Source organism: Haemaphysalis longicornis, unplaced genomic scaffold (assembly GCF_048455015.1).
Source record: "Haemaphysalis longicornis isolate Haplotype H1 unplaced genomic scaffold, Haemaphysalis longicornis Haplotype H1 scaffold_9, whole genome shotgun sequence".
Lineage (NCBI taxonomy): Eukaryota > Metazoa > Arthropoda > Arachnida > Ixodida > Ixodidae > Haemaphysalis > Haemaphysalis longicornis.
Window position 1 is genome coordinate 93,056,943 of NW_027526460.1, and position 21,030 is coordinate 93,077,972.

General features: G+C 44.4%; 1 protein-coding gene across 1 annotated transcript in view; it reads left to right on the forward strand.

Moving 5' to 3' along the window:
- The window catches only part of LOC144151507 (uncharacterized), a 119,603-nt gene that overhangs the window by 64,535 nt on the left and 34,038 nt on the right, over window positions 1-21,030 (forward strand). The window contains exons 16-25 of the mRNA XM_077682582.1: window positions 3,474-3,512; window positions 4,298-4,333; window positions 4,519-4,554; window positions 4,723-4,785; window positions 6,562-6,621; window positions 14,110-14,148; window positions 14,932-14,967; window positions 15,153-15,188; window positions 15,529-15,591; window positions 17,307-17,366. Coding sequence (XP_077538708.1) covers window positions 3,474-3,512; window positions 4,298-4,333; window positions 4,519-4,554; window positions 4,723-4,785; window positions 6,562-6,621; window positions 14,110-14,148; window positions 14,932-14,967; window positions 15,153-15,188; window positions 15,529-15,591; window positions 17,307-17,366 — 468 coding nt within the window. The remainder of the gene's footprint in view (window positions 1-3,473; window positions 3,513-4,297; window positions 4,334-4,518; window positions 4,555-4,722; window positions 4,786-6,561; window positions 6,622-14,109; window positions 14,149-14,931; window positions 14,968-15,152; window positions 15,189-15,528; window positions 15,592-17,306; window positions 17,367-21,030) is intronic.

Here is a 21,030-nt window from a genome sequence, read left to right on the forward strand (position 1 = left end):
CCGCGCAGCTTTTTTAGTACGACATCCCCTTCCTTCTTCACAGGATCCGCGGTTTTGCCGTCGTCACCTGCAGCTTTACCTGTTTTCAACTTTTCTTTAGTTACTAGTAGGAGATCCCAATTTCAGTTTGTAGTCTCAGTAGTTTCCCCTGGTCTAATGCTGCTGGCTTACAACCTGGTGTAGAATCGTCCTGATACCTTTACCTCGTCCGTGTTTTGCGTAATTTTACCCTGAATGTCTCTGGATGCCTACATCCTGTCTTTGCCTATGGCTAGCTTTCTCTTAGTTGCTTTCAAGCTTCTCTCTCCCTTTGGTAGCATTCCCTCGATCACTGTCAGGTTATATCCGCGAATGCCGTTTGTTTTGCTTATGTTAATCAGTTTCAAAAGCTTGGCTGATTCAATCCGATCAGGCGTACTTGACACTATGTTATGTTTGACAATTAGTTCCTTTGTTTTCTTTGTTGTACAGTCTGTTGCCTACATGCTGATTCTCCTACAGCTGCTGCTGATTCTCTGAGGACCGATGTTGGGTTGTCAGCTTGTCTACACTGAACTAGTTCTTGTTTCTCAAAAGCGAGAATTTGGTTAGAAGAGTTACTCCTGCGACATGGCTCTGACTCCATACGGCATTTCTTAGTTTTCACGAGTTTCGTTCATTTGGCTTCGAGAGTCATCCTTAGCTTGCATATAAACAACCAATCATCGTTGCTTCGAATCTTACTTAGCACATCTACTTCCTGCACGATACCTGGGTTGTCACCTAAAATGAAGGCAATTTTGTTTTTTGTTGTGTGATGGGGGCATTCCCGTGTCCAGTTCGTATTCTTTCGCTTGTCGAAGTATGTGTTCATAAACTTCAGGCTATTTATCAGGTTTTTGCGAACACCTATTCCTACGTTTCCCACTGACATTTGCTTCTTCCCGACCTTAGTGTTAGTCTCCAATCACAATAGGGAAATGTGTTGTTGCCTTCTTCATTGCTGATTCGACGCCCTCGTAGAAGCTGTCTACGGCTCCCTTATCATAGCTGGTAGTTGACGCGTAGGCGAGTATTCTTTGACCTGTGTCGCTTGTTTAGCCTAATAACAACAGCCGCAACTCTCTCGGTAACGCTGAAAAACTCAGTTTACTGCTACTTCTGTGGATTAAATATCGCACCCCTTGTTCGTTCTCCTCTTGGAGTCCAGTGTAACAAGCTATTCCCGATAGTGAGCTCAATGAACCCTTTCCCCGTCCTTCCAACTCCGTTTATTTTTATAATATCCCACTTATTGCACGAGAGAACCTCTAGTAGTACAGATAAAACTCCTCAATAGGCAAGGTGCGTGCGTTGAATGTTGCCACGATCAATTTTTAAAGGCGGCCTGTCCGCACCCAGAAATCCTTAACACTCCCTGCTGTAACGCTGTTCTTACCGCCGCTGTGGACAGGCGCTCTGCAGCTGCTGGGGACCGAGGGCTCATGGAAAAAGCGGCCACCTACTACACCAGGGTTACCAGGTCATTTTTTGTTGCAGGAGTACTGTTTGTCCCAAAGAACCTTCCTAGCAAGGTTGAACCTTCCTATTGTATCCCCTTAGGTATCGGGATGATTGTTACTTTCGGGTTAAGCCGCCCGCCATACCTGCATCGATTGGGCACAGAGATCTAGATAAAGGGGAGAGAGATTTCAGGGGAATTTTCCAGCGGACGACTTAGCCCCGCACGCCTGTAGTGATATTGCCATAGCGTTTGTCGGGTTTGCTTTTTATACGCGCGGTTAGTAAGGAATAAGTTGACACACTTGCTTGCGGATGAGATCCACTGACGTCTGGCAGTTGGAAATGTAAGCCATTGCCACTATCAAGTGTAAAGGTACAAAACAACGGTAGTTTGAAGCTCAGCTGGCCAAAAAGCCTCTGCGGTTTATTAGAATCTTTCTGTGCCTTTTTAATACGATTCTAAGCTGAATAACTGTTTATCCGCCCTTTTCGAAGAGATAGGTAAAAGTTGGGCAATCCTGTGCTCTGTAGTCCGTAAATCTCGGCATCCACGCACGGGGACAAACACTTACGTAGTTTCTACTTAAAAACATATCTTGGTATTTCTTCCTCGGGCTGTCATGACAACTGTTTGTACTTTCCTATGCGCCCAGGGGTTTTCGAGTTGTACATATTTCAGCGATGCTACCTGTATCACTGTTGGCCATTGTCCTATCCCTAGCCCGGTATGGGTGCGGTGTTTCTGACGTAGCGCTGAACGAGTTTTCTCCCGCCGTAACTTCATGTACGATTTTGCGGAAGGTATTCTTTAGCTTTGCCAATAGTGTTTTTTTTTTCTAGCCTCGCTGCTTTTTCTTAGTTTAACCGGCCCGGCAGGGCAGGATTGGCTTGTAGTTTCCGTAGGCTGTTCGTATCGCGCCTTGACGAGCGCTGAAATTATAAGGCATTTCCTTGTTTATAAGTGTCTGTGATGTTCCAGCGGAATGTTTTTAACTTTTTTTCAGCCGCTTAAAGGCCACGCCGAACCAATTAATTGCTTATTCTGCAGTTTTTAAAGGCCGCTTAGGCGAATGGGGCAACGGTGACTGTTTTATTTACATTTGGGATTTTGACGAACTTTACCAAGGCTAGTTCGTGTGTAGGTTTGTTTTACTTGCGTTAACACCGCATGTGACTCAACGCGGCCACACCACACCGAAAACGAAAAATATATCTGTAAGCCTACCGGTCCTACGAAAGTCAAATTTGGTACAAGGGCGCCCTAGAACTTTGTGAAAGACGAGTGCCAAAGGGTTTGAACTTACATGCCAGATTCCTGGTCGAAAGTAGAAAACTTCGCGCACCTCCGTCGAAACACGTCTTCTATGATGGGAAGCTTCTCGAAGCTACTTTACGTGTTTACATGTGGCACGCCAAAAATTCAAGCGGGCTTCGTGCGCCGCCAAACTTCCCACGCCTCTCCTCGAAGAAACACGCAAAACGCTCAGAAGGGCCTTCGCCCCTTCCAAAAAAATTGCAAAATATAATTATACCTTTCATTATTTCAGCAAAAGAATCAGTGGGTTAAATCAGTGCTAACTCTTTCTTTCGGTTCATTTTTTAAAACTAACCCTTTATTGAACCCAAGTTTCGGCTCCCTCGGGAGTGCTGCCGCTACTGAGAACTCAAGACCAAGACGCTCAGATCCCCTGCTCGAGGGAAGCGGATGTATCGGGATCGTTGATGCTGTGTCGATTCAAACATTATGATAGTTCTCGCGTTTCAGAATTACGGCCTTTTTCACCTCTCAAACAGAACATTTACTAACATCATATTGATTCTAAGCATACCTGCATATTTTACTATAAACCGAATAATGAGCACATAACAAATCTTGAACTCCTCGGCCACTTTTAACGGTGCGCCATTTGCAACAACGTCTACGAATACTACATATTGTGTGCTTACGTTATGACGACACAAGGTTTTGCCGTTTACTGCTTCCTTTGCAGAGACACCGAGCACGACACCCGGCGAAGAGCCAGCCACAGGTGAACTAAGCAAATAGACGTCAACTATATAGCCTCCAGAACAGACCCTATTGTAAGGGGTCGCTAGAAGCAATTTATAGAACCCTGCTCTGAGCGTCCCCATCACGGGGACTAAGCATTGTAAACAGGACTGGAGGAATTGAATGGCGAAACATTTTAGGAATAATCTTGATTTATTTAAAGTTCTTCCAAAGAGTACACTAAATCCAAAAGTTCTTGAACTGCGCATTGTCAACGACTATGAATTTGACTCATTCGTTACCTGGAGTTAAATACCGTCCAGACCTCTTCGAACCTGGGGTCGTAGAAGACTCACGTTGCTGTGTAAAGGGGGCCCCATCTCGGGGGAGGAAATGAGGCTCCTTTGAAATACCTAATGCAGAGCGCTTCCCACTCGGTTTCGCAGCGTTACCTCCTTACAAAACAGCTTCTTAGCTGCAAAAAGGAGGACGGAATATCCGCATAGCAGTCACAGCACCCCTGCTTATGGAATTGTACTTTCAGCAAAACAAATCACGCAGACAGAAGCCACAACAGCAATAATGTTTAGACTTTGAAGAACGCGACCGCTTCGATAACTGCCTAAGGTATTGCCATATCTAGACGCAATTGAAAGTTAAAACACGTGCTTTTGTATAGCCCAACGCTTGGGCGCACAATGTGTATTGCGCAGAAAAAAACGTATTCCAATCGCGAAGCAATTCTTGTATATTTACTGGTTTTCTTCCCTTTTACATGCCATGGGGTGCATTTTAATTTGTGCATGCCAACTTTTTATATTTTAGGGACAAAGTGGTGGGATGAAACAGAACCACGAACCGGTAAGGCCACTTGGCCCTCTTTTCGTGTTCTTTCTTTACTGTATATTAACGTGTGCTGCAGCGTGCGGTGTTAGTGTACTTCCATAGGTCACACAATGTGTCCTATATCCCAATGAAACGCGTATTCACATTTTGCAAAGTGTTAAATGCTTTCAATAAAGCAAGTTATACTTTTATTTCGCTAGAAACCACCCCCTGGTGGCAACTGACGGCTGGAAATGGTAAGTATAACCCAGCACATTTGTGCACGTAAGGGGACACAATGGTGCTGCACGTGAAGTTTCTTGTTTCACTAACCAATTTTCTGGCTACATTTTTGGTGAAATTGAACGTTTCGGCTCTTTATCAGTACAAAGTACAATTTCGTCTGTTCACGCTGTCGTTTCCAGGAACACTGGAAACAACTCCTAGCTCCAAGTCATCCGAAGGGGGAGACACAACGCCGACGAAAGGTGCGTTTTCAACTGATACCAGCGTTTTTTTAAAGACCCCAATCACGCGCCACCTGCGGTGCTTTTGGTCACCGAAGAATAGCTTCTGTTCGCTCCTAGATGTATTGGGACTCCTGATTACGGGCTTCATGGCATGAAGTGCAGCAACATGAACAAAAACGGGAGAAAAAAACGTCCTACAGGGCTGCGTCTCTAGAATAGACCAATGCGTATTCAGCTAACGAGATAAATGTTTGAAAATCAAATCTTTCCCCCATGGAACCTGAGTCAGTAAAGTCCGAATTCCGGAATGGCGCAATAGGATAGACGTGGTCTTTATGACGCGAAGGAAAGGAAAGCCATTGGTCAGGGATAAAAGCCTCGCCGTATGACGATGGCGCGCTTTTTAACGCGATAGCGTTATTAGGGTCCTTCAATTTTTCCGCGGCTGTTAGCCGTTCGTTATAAACCTAGCTTATCAACGGTACGCGCTAACTCGGCATCGCTGGGAGCCGGAACCTAACGCTGAAGCAGAGAGAGGCAAAAGCACCTCTGAATTTTGAAGACACGCAAAAGCAACTGAAATGTGGCAAACGAGCACCACGATACTACGGCCGAGGCGATAGAAGAGATGCGTGAATTCTGCAGGCGCTGCTCCTTGCACAATGCTCGGAAGACAGTCGCTAGCCATGCCCGCAACTGATGCTATCACACCAAAGCGGTTCTTTCATTGGAACATATGCCGGAACTAACATTGTGTCGCCTAACTAAAAATTGTACAGAACATAATGTTAGTGTCTCAAAATGTGAGTTTCTCATCAATCGTCGATGATCCAGGGGCCAGGAGCTATTGGACTCATATGGGACTCGTGATTAGGGTTCCACCCCGTCTGACGCCTGCGAGCGTCACCTGGAATGGGCTCAGCGAAAGTTATTTCTCTCTCTCTCTCGTCGATGTCAGTAGCAGTACTGGACATGCTATTGGAGAATACAAACTTCGAAACACTCAACACTGTCACCTTCTCATTCAGTGACCTAGACTGAGCAACCCCAACTCTTCGCGCCCATACCTTAAGTCACACAACCGTATCTGTTGTCCGTCTTTCCTGTGCCACATGAATTTAAATCCGTTGACGCTAGGATTACTCTTTCGCTGGCCTTCAGTTATTGAAAGGCAAATTGTAAATGCAGGAGCTCCTTCCGAAAACGCTTTCTTGGTGTCGACGAAACGCCATCGCATCGTACATCTTGAGACCTAATCGTAGATTGCACCTACTTTATTTTTGCTAATTTATTTTGTAATGTAGATTTCTATCACAGCCAGGTTAGTTAAATTTCTCTAAGAGATAGTAGAAAAAACTCTACAAAACCTTTTCGAGATTGAAGGGTGTAATGAAGTGATCGACCATACATTTTGAACCATAATTGGAGGTGGTAAGAATAGCGCATGGGATGGTTCACGTGGAATGGCCAATTACGTATTCTGGGACTTTTTGGTGCTAGGTGCCTTGGCCACCTTAGCATATACATACAAGAGCACCCCTTTATGTGTTCATGGCTGACTCTTTTCTCCAAATGGAAGCAATATAAGTACTTGTAATTCAGTTGAATGCAGCTGAAATGCTGTAGCCAAACATTTTTTTTCTATATAGTAACACTTATTGAGCTCAGTCTAAATTTAGGATTCGTAAGATTGGCTGCAAGCTCGGTGACTTTTCATTGCCAATTATTACCTATTTTCATTTCATTGCCTATTTCATTGCATATTATATTTCCTTTTCACGCTGTACTTTTCAGTGCCTCGTACAGAGATCACCACCAAGTCATCAGAAGGAGAAATGACGACACCGAGGAAAGGTGCGTTTCCAACTTGTGGAAAAAATTTTATTGCTTTTTTTACATCCCAATCAACACAACACCATTAAGCAAGTTTACCAATAAAACATGGTTAACTAGCCCAACCAATAGTGAGCCCGTTTTGCGATGAAGAGTCTCTTCTTGTGATAAGGAAATCCAGCTCTGGGAGCCACTCAGGGAGGGGAGGGGAGGCATTAAGTTTTTGCACTGACTACTTTCTATATGTTTCTCGCACACACTGTCGTTCCCCCCGCGCCTCCAGTTTGTTAGATATCGAAGCCATGCGCGATCTCTGAATACTGTTGCAACGTATTAACGTATAATTTGCGCGATATTCACTATATAAATACGCACACAGAATGTTGAGTGTACACGGTGAATTAGCTACCATTTATATCCCTTTATACCCCGTACTGGAAATTTAAGGGTGCTTTCGAAATGCAAAAACATAATCTTTATTCTAAACGACACATATAAAAAATCCACAAATCACATTTCATCCCGCGGCGTCCATCACATACATGTTTATTTAGGTTTGGCACCTCGGCCTAGGGACGCAAACTGTAGGGGACGATCACTTCAAGACAAACGCAGGAGATCACCCTCACCTCACTTGCCGTTTTTTGCACATAAACGTTTATATTGCTGCTGCTACTACTACATAGTTTAGAGAGACTTGTTGTTGGGCGAGTTGGTGCATTTTCTCAGAAGGTGTAAACTGCGCTAAGGAAGACGCTACACAGAGAGAGGTACACAAACACAGGCGCAGTCTACTCCTACTGCTACTACTACTACTACTTGGTATACCTATTACCAGCGCTACCAGCGTCACTTCTTAGTGATCTTATACACCCTCGCATCACTTTGAACAGCAGAACTGTTTTGCCATGGCTTTGGCCGCAATCTGTGTTACTATTTCCTGATTATCTTTGTGGAGCAGGTTTGTAGGCGACTACTTCAAACGATTTTATTATTAAGCAATACAGCCGAAATAACTGTGATTTCATTAAAATATTTTGGACTCTGCAAGAGCATTTTCTAGTAAGCTAGCTTCAGTAAACTCTGCCCTTTTCGTGCCGTGAGTTTGCCTTATGGGAAATGTCACTATAGCCGCCAGCCCTTCAAGAGACACTGAAAGGTGCTGCGCGTAGTTTTTTTGCACCACTCCCAACTTTTGGGAATTCTGACGCTAATTCTGAATGCTAATAAAACTGGCTAATAAGAAAACACTAACTTCACAACTCGTCCCTGCACCGGGGACTGTTAGGATTTATGGTGACGTTGTTTGGGGACACCACAGATTCCTACCCCCTTATTTGAGCTGTAACCGACTGTGGTAGGTTTCAAGGCGAAGGGGCAAGATCTCGCTGTCAGCGCACCCGTCTTGTGCTTCCTTATGAGTTCCGACTTTTTTGGTCTGGCAGAGAGCTGCGGAATCTCGCTGGAGATCGCAAAGGCCTAGAAGGCTCATAACGCACCTACCTTGCATTAAAATATTTTTGTACTGTACTTTCAACCTCTCTACCTAAAGGCCAGGCCACCCAAAACGCCCACAGCGATATAGTCTGTAACCTTTTCCAAATATAGGCTACAACTATACGGAACAATTTCCCCGTTCTCCCATTAAGAACTCTGCGAACAGCCAAATGCCAATCGAGGAGAAATCAGTTCCTCAAGAATATTATTCCAGTAACTCCAATTCTCCAGAGATGCACACATTGACGTAATCCACATAGAACAGTCCAATGAACTCGTGAAAGAGCCCGGACCGGGCACCTCGAGAAATCCTAGTTGTGATGAGGGGAGACAGCCCGTACGTCAAGACCAGGTGCTTACTGTTTCCTAATGTGGCGAGAGTTGGAAGAGAAAGAATTAGAAACCGTGAGGTCTGCCTGTCTCCAGTCTTAAGCTCTGGCCGCCTGATCGGGGGGTATTCCAGGCGGGGCTCTGGCACCTGCCTGAGCACGACAGTAAACGCAGTCTGCTTTGATCCCTTTTCTTGCTTTAGTGATATGGCATGGGTTTTTCAATATTTTTTTCAATCAACTGGTCGCCCTCCTACAGGAAGCTGCCTCAATCCTATACTGAGTGAGCCAAAATACATTGCAAAATTCCTTGTCATTCCTTTTGTAGAACCGGCAGCAAAGAAAACTAGGAAGTCAGTGTGTGAAGTAGCGAACTTTCTTTAATTCGTATTTGTTGTAACTACTACAGTACATCGTTGCCATCCAGCGGCATAATGACAGGATATACAAAAGTATTATCTGATATTCAGAATCCTTACTCAGCGAGGCATCTGCTGCCTCACTAACTTTCTCCAAACACCGAACCGTTAACACCTCATAGAGAATAATCAATGCACTTATCGGAAGAAATCTTCGTGAAGCTTGCATGACCAGGGCATACAGGAATGAGGCAAATTACCATCATACGCAATGGTAAAGAAATGAAGATGGAACACAGTGTACTTTCTTTTTACACAAGCAGGCCTCCTCATCCCATAAATGTCAAAATCCGCCGGCATGTTCCCAGGATGCATAGAGGATTTTCGTTAGCGCTACGTACACGTATGCAACGAATGTACCAAAACCTATGTGAAAACTTTTGCTAACGTGATTATCCCACTAAAAACTGCGAAAGCGACGTACTTAAATGCTCAAACTTTGAAACACTAGCAAACCCTTTTATACATATACATAGGCTGTCATATAAATATTGTGAGACCAGTGGTAGCCTCGTTTGTGGAAGTTCGAAGCGCTGAACGCAATGTCCCAGTGGAATGCAATCATCACTGGCGCCCGGTTGCGGCCACGGCTTCTTCATTTCTGTATATACTCATCATCACCGATTCTTCATCCTTCTCGAATTATCATCATCGATAACCTGGTTCGGTCGCCATCTTGCCGCCTTGCAGCTCGGCCTGCGAATAAAGCGGTTTGCGCGTACTGGTCTGCCTTCGCCTACAATAGGCCTTACAATATACATAATATATAGGCTATTATACATAGGCTGTCCCTATGCGACAAACTGGAACTTTCGTAAACTGCTTCTACAGAAGCGAGAGATGTCTGGGGTGTCTGTAACCTTGAGGTCCATGGGATTTCACTTCTTATGTATCAGAATAGCGTTAGCGTTTTTCAGGTTATGCTCACTTTTTAAGTAATCAAGCATTCCGAAAAAAGTACAGCAAGCTTTTCAGTTCGATATCTCCTACCTTCATCAAAAGATCCACGGTTATGCCGTCGTCACCTGCAGCTTTAGCTATTTTCAACCTCCTCTTGAGTTGCCAGCGGTAGATCACAATTTGAGTTTGTACTCACAGTCGTTGGCTGTGGTCTAACTTCGCTGGCTTACTACCTGGTATAGAAACGTTCTAATTCCTTTATGATCTCGTCCATATTTTGCGTAATGTTACCGTGCCATCCTCTGGGTGCGTAAATGCTACCGTTGCCGGCGGCTAGCTTTTTGTTAGTTGCTTTCAAGCTTCCCCCCATTTGCAGCATTTCCTTCATCACTGATGTGTTATATCCACGAATGCCGCTGGTTGTACTTCACTTAATCAGTTTCTAAAGCTCGGCTAATTCAATCGGATTCGCGTAGTTTACACTTGGCAATTAGTACCTTCGCTTTCTTAGTTGTACAGTTTGTTGCCTACATCTTGCTCCTCCAACAGCTGTTGCTGATTCACTAAGGGCCGATGTTGGTTGTCATCTAGCTTGTCTACACTGACCTCGTTTTCTTGGCTCAAAAGCGGGAATTTGTTTAGAAGAGTTATTAAATTGCTGCGATTTGGCTCTGACGGACTCCATGCGGGGTTTCTTAGTTTTCACGAGTTGCCTTCTGTTGCTATTGAGATTAAGCTTAAGCTTACATCTAACCATCCTGTCTTCGCTGGTACGAATGTCGCTTAGCACCTCTACGTCCTGCACAATACCTGGGTTGTCACTTAAAATGAAGTCAATTTTGTTTTTTGTTGTGCCTTCGGGACATTTCCGTTCCCATTTCCTGTTCTTTCGCTTGCACAACTTTGTTTTCACCAACTTCAGGTGATTTCTGACGTTTTTGCGATCGCCTATTACGACGTTTCCCACTGACCTTACTCCCGTTTCGTTCTTACCGACCTTAGTCTTAGCCTCCAATCACAATAGTGTACCGTGCTGTTGCCTTCTTCATTGCTGATTCGGCGCCCTCGTAGGTTTCTACGGCTTCCTCGTCATCGCTGGTTGTTGACGCGTAGGCCTGTACTCTCTTTAACCTGTATCGCCTGTTTTGCGTGATCACAACCGCCGCGACTCTCTCGCTAATGCCGAAATATTCCACTGTTTCCTGCTATTTCTCTGTGGATTAAAAATACCATATCGTGTTCTTTCCTCAATTCGGGTCCACTGTAGCATACCCGATGCCCGCGAGTGAGCCCACTTAACCCTTTTCATCTCATTCGTATACCCCTGCCACAAGGCAAACTTAAGGTCTATCTCGTAAAATGTCACTCGTTCAAAATGACATTTGTTTGCTGCTACACCAGAAAATGTAATTAAATTGTATGAGAATGACATTAGAGACCTAATAATTTTGCGGAACCGATTCGAAAACGTTCTGCGACCACATGTATTATCTCGACACCTGAGACTCGGCGGAAATGCTAACCCAAAAGGAATTACAAAAGTGTCAGTAGCATTATAATATATTTCCATTCGTATATTTTAGACATTTATTTATTTATACGAAACCAGCCTAATAGAGTTGTAAAAAGAATGCTACTCTCGCTACCAGGCCAGCCTCAGACGGCGTGGTGGGAGCCAGCGGCCATGTTAGTTTATATGCTCCATGCTGGGCGACGGCAGTGTTTAATTGGTTTAAGCGTGTTTAATACGTTGCTGCAACTGTGCTTAACGCTCATTCAAAAGTGCAATAAAGTTGGCTCAGCGCTTTTCTCTGAGTTTTCGCCAATATTGGATTGTTTGCTAAAAGTTTTTTTTTTCTCCACGAAAGGTTTTACCCATCGCAATTGTCATCATTCCCAAATGACATCAATTTTAGCCATGTCGCAGCGCGTTAAAAAAATGGCATCAAGTCAAACGAATGACATTCGATGGGAATGAAATTAAATTTGCCCTGTCGCTGTGCCATAACTTATAACGCTTAAGGCACGAGAGCTCCTCTAGCCGTACAGCAAGGCTTCCCGTATAAGGCAAAGTGTGTGAGTTGAACGTTGTCAGGGTCAATTTTTAAAGGCAGCCTGTACGGACTCTGAGATCCTTAGCACCCTCTGCTGTATCGGTGTTCAAACCGCCGCTCTGGACAGACGCTCTGCAGCGGCTGGGGACTGAGTGCAGAGAGCTGAGTTGGTCTGACATGGGAGGAGGCGGCCAACTACTAAAACAGGGTGGTCGGGTCGTTTTCTCGTGAAGGAGTACTGTTTGTCACAAAGGGCCTTTCTTGCAAGGTTGAACTTTCCTAGCGCGGCCCCTTAAGTATCGAGATGATGGTTAATTCTGGGGCAGGCAGCACTCCACACCTGCATTACTTCGGCACAGAGAGCCAGGCAAAAAAGGCAGAAAGGCCGAGGGAAGTTTCCCGCACACATGTTCTCGCACGCCTGCAGTGATATTGAGCCAGGGTTTGCCGATTCTGCTTTTTATACGCACAGTTCTGAAGTAATAGGCTGAGGCGCTGGATTACTGATCAGATCCACTGACGTCTTGCCGTTGGAAATAATGGCCACTGTCACGCTCGTGTGTAAAGGTACAAAAAAGGGTAGTTTGAAGCTAAGCTGGTCAAAAAGGCGCTGATGTTGCATCAGAATTGTAATAAAAAGTGGATTAAAGATTCTAATCCTAATAAGTTTTTATTGTGCGCTACGCCAACAACTCTGCGTTTTTGGCAAGGATGCGTAAAATTTATGCAATCAAGTGCTCACTATAGTCCGAAAATCTTGGAATTAAGACCGAGGAGCAAACACTTCCCTATTATCTACATAAAAACCATTTACATCTCTGGATAGCTTCTTCTCGGGCGGATAAGACTAGTGGTTGTACTTTCCCGTGTGTCCTGGTGTAGTAGAGTTATAAAAATGTCAGTGATGCTACCTGTATCACAGTTTGCAGTTGTCCTATCCCTAGCCCGGTATGGGCGCGGCGTTTCTGACGTAGCGCTGGACTTGATTAGAGTTTACCCTGCGTTACTTAGTGTCCGATGTTTCGGTAGGCCTTTCTAAGATTGGCCAATAACCTTTGACTCCTGCGTAGATAATAATCTCGGGGTTTCTCGTTTTCTTCGTTAATTTAACCGCGCTGGCTGGGCCGGTAGGGCTTGTACTTACTGCAGACTGTTATATCGCGCCTGGACGAGCGGCGTCTCCTTGCTTCTAAGTGCCTGTTATGTTGCAGCGGGAGGCCTTTTAACCTATTTCAGATGCTTGAAGTCCACGCCGAACGAATTACTTGTTTATTCTGTTATTTCGCGCAGGCGCCTTCGCCGAATAGGGATGCGATTACTTTTTTGTTTAGATTGGTATTTTGGCTGTAATTATCAAAAATGCGCCTAGCGAGCTGATTTAACGTCAAACCATCGGAAGAGCCACTCGAAAATGCCAGCATAGCCTTTAAATAGGCTTGTAAATAGGCTTGTTTTACTTGCGTTAACACCAAGTGTGACTCAACGCGGCCACCACACACCCAAAAAAAGAAAATGTTTATAGCAGTAAACCTAGTACTGCTAGGAGGTCGAAACTTGGAACAAGGGCGCTCTTGAACTCCGTGAAAGATGAGTGACAAATGATTTGGACTTACAGAGCAGATTCCCGGTCGAAAGTTCCAAATTACCGCACCTTTGCCGAAACACGTCCTCCATGATTGAAAGCTTCTCGAAGCTACTGTACGTGTTTACACGTGACAAAAATCCAGGCCGTCAACCCTTTCCCCCCCCCCCCCCCCCCCCCCGTGGCCTCCTCCAAAAGCACCCGCCAACGCTCAGAAGGGCCTTCACACCTTCGACCAAGCATACCAAAATAGATCCATTATACCTTTCATTATTTCTGCAGAAGAATCAGCGGGTTAAATCAACGTGCTTTGATCTCATTCTTTGGGTGTATTTTTTTAAAAACTACCATTTTATTGAACCTACCTTAAGGCTCCCTGGAGAGCGATGGCGCTACTGAAAACTCATAACCAAGACGATCAGATGTGCTGCTCGAGCAAAGGGGATGTATTGGGATCACTGATGTGTGGTTTCAAACATTATCGTAGTCCTCGCGTTTCAGAATTGCGGCCTTTTTCACCTCGCAAACAGAACATTTACTAACATCGTGTTGATTCTAAGCATACCTTCATATTTTACTACCAACCGAATAATCAGCACATCACAAAACTCGGAACTCCTCGGCCCCTTTTGACGGTGCACCATTTACAACAACGTCTACGAATACTACATTTTGTGTGCTTACGTTTTAAAGACACAAGGTTTTGCCGTTTACTGTTTCCTTTGCAGAGACACCGAGCACCGCACCCGGCGCAAAGCCAGCCACAGGTGAACTAAGCAAATAGACGTCAACTATATAGCCTCCAGAACAGACCTTATTGTAAGGGGTCGCTAGAAGCAATTTATAGAACCCTGCTCTGAGCGTCCCCATCACGGGGACAAAGCATTGTAAACAGGACTGGAGGAATTGAATGGCGAAACATTTTAGGAATAATCTTGATTTAATTCAAGTTCTTCAATAGAGTACACTAAATCCAAAAGTTCTTGACCTGCGCATTGTGAACGAATATGAATTTGACTCATTCGTTACGTGGAGTTAAATATCGTCCAGACCTCTTCGAATCTGGTGTCGCAGAAGACTCACGTTGCTGTGTAAGGGGGCCCCATCTCGGGGGAGGAAATGAGGCTCCTTTAAAATACCCAATACAGAGCGCTTCCCACTCGGTTTCGCAGCGTTACCTCCTTACAAAACAGCTTCTTAGCTGCAAAAAGGAGGGCGGAATATCCGCATAGCAGCCACAGCACCCCTGCTTATGGAATTGTACTTTCAGCAAAACAAATCACGCAGACAGAAGCCACGCAAGCAATAATGTTTAGACTTTGAAGAACGCCACCGCTTCGATAACTTCCTAATGTATTGCCATATCTAGACGCAATTGAAACTTAAAACACGTGCTTTTGTATAGCCCAACGCTTTGGCGCACAATGTGTATTGCGCAGAAAAAACGTATTCCAATCGCGAAGCAATTCTTGTATATTTACTGGTTTTCTTCCCTTTTACATGCCGTGGGGTGCATTTTAATTTGTGCATGCAAACTTTTTATATTTTAGGGACAAAGTGGTGGGATGAAACAGAACCACAAACCAGTAAGGCCACTTGAACTTCTTTTCGTGTTCTTTCTTTACTGTATATTAACGTGTGCTGCAGCGTGCGGTGTTAGTGTACTTCCATAGGTCACACAATGTGTCCTATATCCCAATGAAACGCGTATTCACATTTTTCAAAGTGTTAAGTGCTTTCAATAAAGCAAGTTGTACTTTTATTTCGCTAGAAACCACCCCCTGGTGGCAACTGACGGCTGGAAATGGTAAGTATAACCCAGCACATTTGTGCACGTAAGGAGACCCCATGGTGCTGCACGTAAATTCACTTGGTCCACTACCTAGTTTTCTAGCGACATTTTCGGTGAAATTAGGATAAACGTTTCGGTTCTTTATCAGTACAAAGTTCAATATTTTCTGTTCACGCTTCGTAAATGGTTCGTATAATTCAGCACATTTGTGCCCGTAAGGGGACACTATGGTGCTGCGCTTGAAGTCACTTCCTTCATTACCTAATTCCCTGGCTACATTTTTGCCCAAATTAGAGTAAACATTTGAGCTCTATCAGTACAAAGCACAAAATTTAGTCTCCATGCTCTCTCCCAGGAACACTGGAGACAACTCCTAGCTCCAAGTCATCCGAAGGGGGAGACACATCGCCGACCAAAGGTGCGTTTTCAACTGATGCCAGGGTTTTTAAAGACCCCAATCACTCGCCACCTTAGGTTCTGTTGGTCACCCAAGAATAGCTCCGGTTCGCTCCTAGATGTATTGAGACTCATGATTACGGGCTTCGTGTAATGAAGTGCAGCAACATGAACGTAAATGGGAGAACAAACGTCTTACAGGACTGCGCCTGTAGAAAAGATCAATGCGTCTTTCAGCTAACAAGATAAATGTTTGAAAATTAAAACTTTCTCCCATGGAACCTGAGTCAGTCAAGTCCGAAATTCGGAATGGCGCAATAGGATAGACGTGGTCTTTCTGACGCGAAGGAGGCAGGTCGTATCCCGACAACGGAAAGCATTTTGTTGTGTTAAGCCGCTTGATGTGCCTTCGCGTATCGTCGTAATTCTTTATTGTAACCCCGTCTCTAAAGTTTGCTTTCCTGAACGGTGCTATGTAGGGAGAAGGAAAGCCATTGGTCAGGGATAAAAGCCTCGCCGTATAACGATGGCACACTTTTTAACGCGATAGCGTTATTAGGGACATTCAAGTTTGCCGCGGCTATTAGCCGTTCGTTATAACCCGTGCTTATCAAGGGTACGCGCTAACTCGGCATCGCTGGTAACCGGAACCATCCGCTGAAGCAGAGACAGGCAAAAGCACCTCTGAATTTTGAACACACGCAAAAGCAACTGAAATGTGGGAAACGAGGACCACGATACTACGCCGGGGCGATGGAAAACTTGCGTGAATTCAGCAGGCGCTGCTCCTTGCACAATGCTCGGTCGTACAATGCTCGGAAGACCGTCGCTAGCCATGCCCCCAACAGTCGCTATCACACCAAAAGGGTTCCTTCATTGGAAATATGCTGGCACTAACATTGTGTCGCCCAACTAAAAATTGTACAGAACGTAATGTTAGTGTCTCAAAATGTGGGTTTCTCATCAATCGTCGATGTCAGTACCAGAACTGGCCACGATATTGGAGAATAGGGACTCTGAATCACTGAAACCGTCGCCTTCTCGCTTAACGTGACCTACACTAAGCAGCCTCAACATTTGTCGCCCATATCTTAACCCGCACAACCGTATCTTGCGTCCTTTTTTTCGGTGCCACCTCGATTAAAAAAACCGTTGACGCCAGGATTACTCTTTCGCTGGTCCTAAGTAATTAAAAGGTAAAAATTGTGAATGCAGGAACTTCTTCCAAAAATGCTCTCTCGGTGTCGACATAACGCTACCGCATCGTACTTCTTTAAACCTAAACGTAGATGTGACCTACTTTATTTTTGCCGATTTATCTTGTATCGTAGATTTTTTCTCCACATTTTCTCCAAAAATTACGAGATTAAAGGGTGTAATGAGCATAAATTTTAAAGCATAATTGAAGATGGTCGAAATTAGCACATGGGACGTTGACGTGAATAACCAATTTTGTATTCTGCGACTTTTTGCTAATACCTGCCTTGGCCTCCTTAGCATTTACATACAAGAACACCCGTTTAATGTGTTCAGTACTTGCTCTTTTCGTCAAATGAAAGCAATATAAGTACCTGTATTCCAATTTAACACAGCTGAAATGCTTTAGCCGAAACATTTCTTTCTATATAGGATCACCGAGTGACCTTAGTCTAAAATTAGCATTAGTAAGACTGACTGCAAGCTCGATGACTTTTCAATACCTATTCCATTGCTTCCTTTTCATGCTGTCATTTTCAGTGCCTCCGACAGAGATCACCACCAAGTCATCAGAAGGAGAAGAGGCAACACCGAGTAAAAGTGCGTTTCCAACTGATGCAAAAATTTTACTCGTGTTTTTTACATCGCTATCAACAAACCATTTAGCAAGTTTTCCAATGAAGCATGCCTTAACCAGCCAATTTCACAGAAAGCCAGTTTTGTGATTAAGATTTTCTAAGAGTGATAAGGATGTCCAGCTCTGGGAGCACTTCAAGAAGGGGGACATTAGGTTTATGCACTTCGACTACTTTCGATATGTTTCTCAGAAGCACCGTCATGCTAGCCCCAGCTCTAGTTCGTTAGATATCGAAGCCATGCGCGGTCTTTTAATACTGTGGCAAGGTACTAACGTATAATTTGCATAATATTGATTATTTAAAGGGACACTGAAGTGAATTTGTCAAGCTCCCGTTTTTGCTTGCACTGCGTAAACTGGCTCAAATTAGCACACTTTTCATCGCTTATCCGGTTGAAAAATCGGTAATTATTTTACAAAGCGCGAAAGACGAAAAACTACCATGCGCGGTTTGCGGTGGCCGCACCAACTAAGGCTGTGACGTTGGGAGGAGGGGACACCGTGATTGGCCGATGCCCAAGGTTAGCAATCAAACAAGTTTCGGTTTCGGTTTCGGTTCTGTAAAACACAACCAATGGCGTTGTTGGATGGGCATTCTCAATATCTCAGTAATTATAGTACCGCGCTTCTGCCATGTTGTCGGCTGTAAAATGCATAAGATAAGCCTCCCAGGACGGCTTGGAATCGTAGCATTCACTAGCCGAGGCCTACTCAGTGCATGAACGCCCTCCGCGTCCCCGCAGACGCTCAAATGCCATGCGCTTTTCCCGTATATTTGGAACTTGACTCACTCATGCCTGTATCGTAAAAAGCTTGTTCGCACCAGGCCAAGGGTTGTTGATTCTGGCCTGTGCCCACTGCCCGCAAGCAGTCGGTGCTTATGGAAACAGCACGCCAACGAGAACTCGCTAGCGCGCCAGTTCCCGCCTGCGCGCGTTCTGTGAACTAGTTCGTGGAGCAATGAACGTTGCGGCCCAAAAAAAGGTGAACTCAGTATAGAAAACATCGGCGGAAAACAAAAAAGTTAACTTAAAAAAATAATTAAAAAAAAGCACGGTACCCGCGGGGATTCGAACTTGTGACTTGCAAACCACTTGCGCAGACATACCTAGCACTCCAAAGAACTCGGCTACGAGCGCGCGCTGCCAACCTTGGTAATATAAGGTATATAATGTATAACCAGCTTACACTTTTATTTAGTTTAAGCATTCCAAGCAGCTTAGGTGACTATTTGTTGTTTTGCGCTCGTGCAGTAAGCATCCCCCAAGTTTCCACAATATCTCAAGTCTAGAAATTGCATTTCTTAGACGGAAAAGCGTTCGCAGATGCGTAGTCGTGGTGCTGGCCGCTGTACTTGTTCGGCCAGCGCAAAAAAGTGCTTCCCACACCGTAGTTTTACGCACCGTAGTTTTACGCTGTATGGTAAAAATATCAGTTGATTTAATTCCTTTGTACCTATATTGACTTCGCTGACTCTTCTCCCGCCTTCAAGAGGCCTTATATTTTCCTACTGGCGTACAAGTCAGCGAAGCGTCGCATGTGCGCTTGTGCAGCGCTTGTGTGACGCGACCTTGTCTTGGAGATAGATACAGTGTACAAACTAACCAAGTAAAGAAAGTCACATTCTTCTATTCACAAACGTGTCCTGGCTTCGTTTCAACTGAGCGAACGAATTGCGACGACCCGTCGGCGGCCGGAGGACGAAATGCTGGGCCGACTGACTCTGTCTGAAGGCCGCGGAGCCGTGCACTAGCGCAGCCAATTGCGAGCTCGGCTCGTCCCGACGTCACACGAAAACGCCACAGAAAATGGGCGAGCGTAAAGAGAGGAGGACAGGATTTTCGAATTAATTTTTCTTCTAAATAAAATCGCGTAAACGCGCCCAGAGTGGTCGAAACATGGCCTGGGAACTACGGACTACAATTTGCGCTAGTAATCCCGCAATGTTTGCATATCACTTCAGTGTCCCTTTAAAGACGCCCAAAGCCTGTTTAATGTATGCATTGAATTAGCTAGATTTTATATTATTCCCAGATGTACTGAAAATGTAAAGGAGCGTTTGAAAAGCGAAAACATAATCGTTTTTGTAAACATCACACCTACAAAAAATACACATATCACATTTCCTCCCGCCGCATTCATAACATTTTTTTTTTAATTTTTGGCATCTCGGACTAGGGACACCAACCGTAGGGGTACGATCACCTCAAGTTTAACGGTGGAGATCGTCCCCCGCTCCTTTACCATTTTGGGCAAATAAACCTTTGTTACTACTACCTACAGCTACTTGGTGTCCCTATTACCAGCGCTACAAGCGTCACTTCTTATTGATATTATACACTTACGCATCACTTTTAACGGCAGAACTGTTTCGCGTTGGCTTTGGCGGCAATCTGTGTTGTTATTGCGTGATTATCTTCCTGGAGCAAGTTTTTTCTCCACCGCCAAAAACTGATGCCAAGTACAGAAAAATTAGTAAAAAATCAACAAAGACATTATTGACTTCGTATTCCCAGCAATGCTATTGTGCCTAGACGTGAAGCCGGCTTTAAAAAGATAATCAGGTGCTTGGTATTTGTAAAAAGGCTTTTGTTTCTTCATTACTAGTTCTGCAGCGAATCATGACCATCTTGTGCGGAGTATGATTCGAGAGGATGGCTCTAACTCTTTAATTATTAAAGGTACTTTAAAAAATTTGTATGACAATTAACTGATATGACGCCTCAACAATGACACTGACTTTCGTTTACTTGTCGTAATAGTGTTTCACTGTGAAATTGCAAGCGTTATCAAATTTTGTCGGCTTTGAATTCAGGACCATGTACACAGGGAGTACCGTTACAAAAAAGAGCTGGAATCGTTATTCTGACACAACTTTCCGGAACAAAATTATACGACAATTAGCTCTAAGATTCCTCTAGCATTCCGCGGAAGAGAGAAGCCCAATCTAAACGGGATCTTTATAGAGACAACCCACATTTTCGGTGTTTCAGCAGATACCACACAGGGGGGAAGTGGGTTTACTTTTTAAATTGCGTCACATCGAGACTACTATTTCAGATCCAGAAACTTCCATTAGTTAACTGCCACAGCGGAAATGGCTCTCACTAGCCGCTGCTATCCTTTTCCCACCAGAAAATGTGCTTAATCATGCAAGCCCCTCTGCACTAAATATTAAGCAATACTGCCTAAAGAACTGTGATTTTATTAAAGTATAACAGGGCTGCAAGAGCATTTTCTACTAAGACAGTTCCAGTAGACTCTGCCCTTTCGTAGCAAGCGTTTGCGTTAAGGGATATGGGTCAACTTTCTGTCAACTATCAAGTCAGTGTGTAAAGTAGCGAAGTTCCTTTAATTCTTATTCGTTGAAACTACTAGAGTAGAGCGTTGCCATCTGGCGACATAATGATAGGAAATAAAACTTTTATCCGATATTCATCTTAGTCAGCCAGGCATGTGCTTCCTCTCTTTATCCGAACACCGAACCGTTAACACCTCGCAGAGACTACATCGGAAGATTCGTTCTGAAGCTTGCATGACCGGGGTATACGGATATGAGCAAATTACCATCAGACGCGATGGCAAGGAAATAAATATGGAACCCAGTGTACTGCCTCTTGACACAAG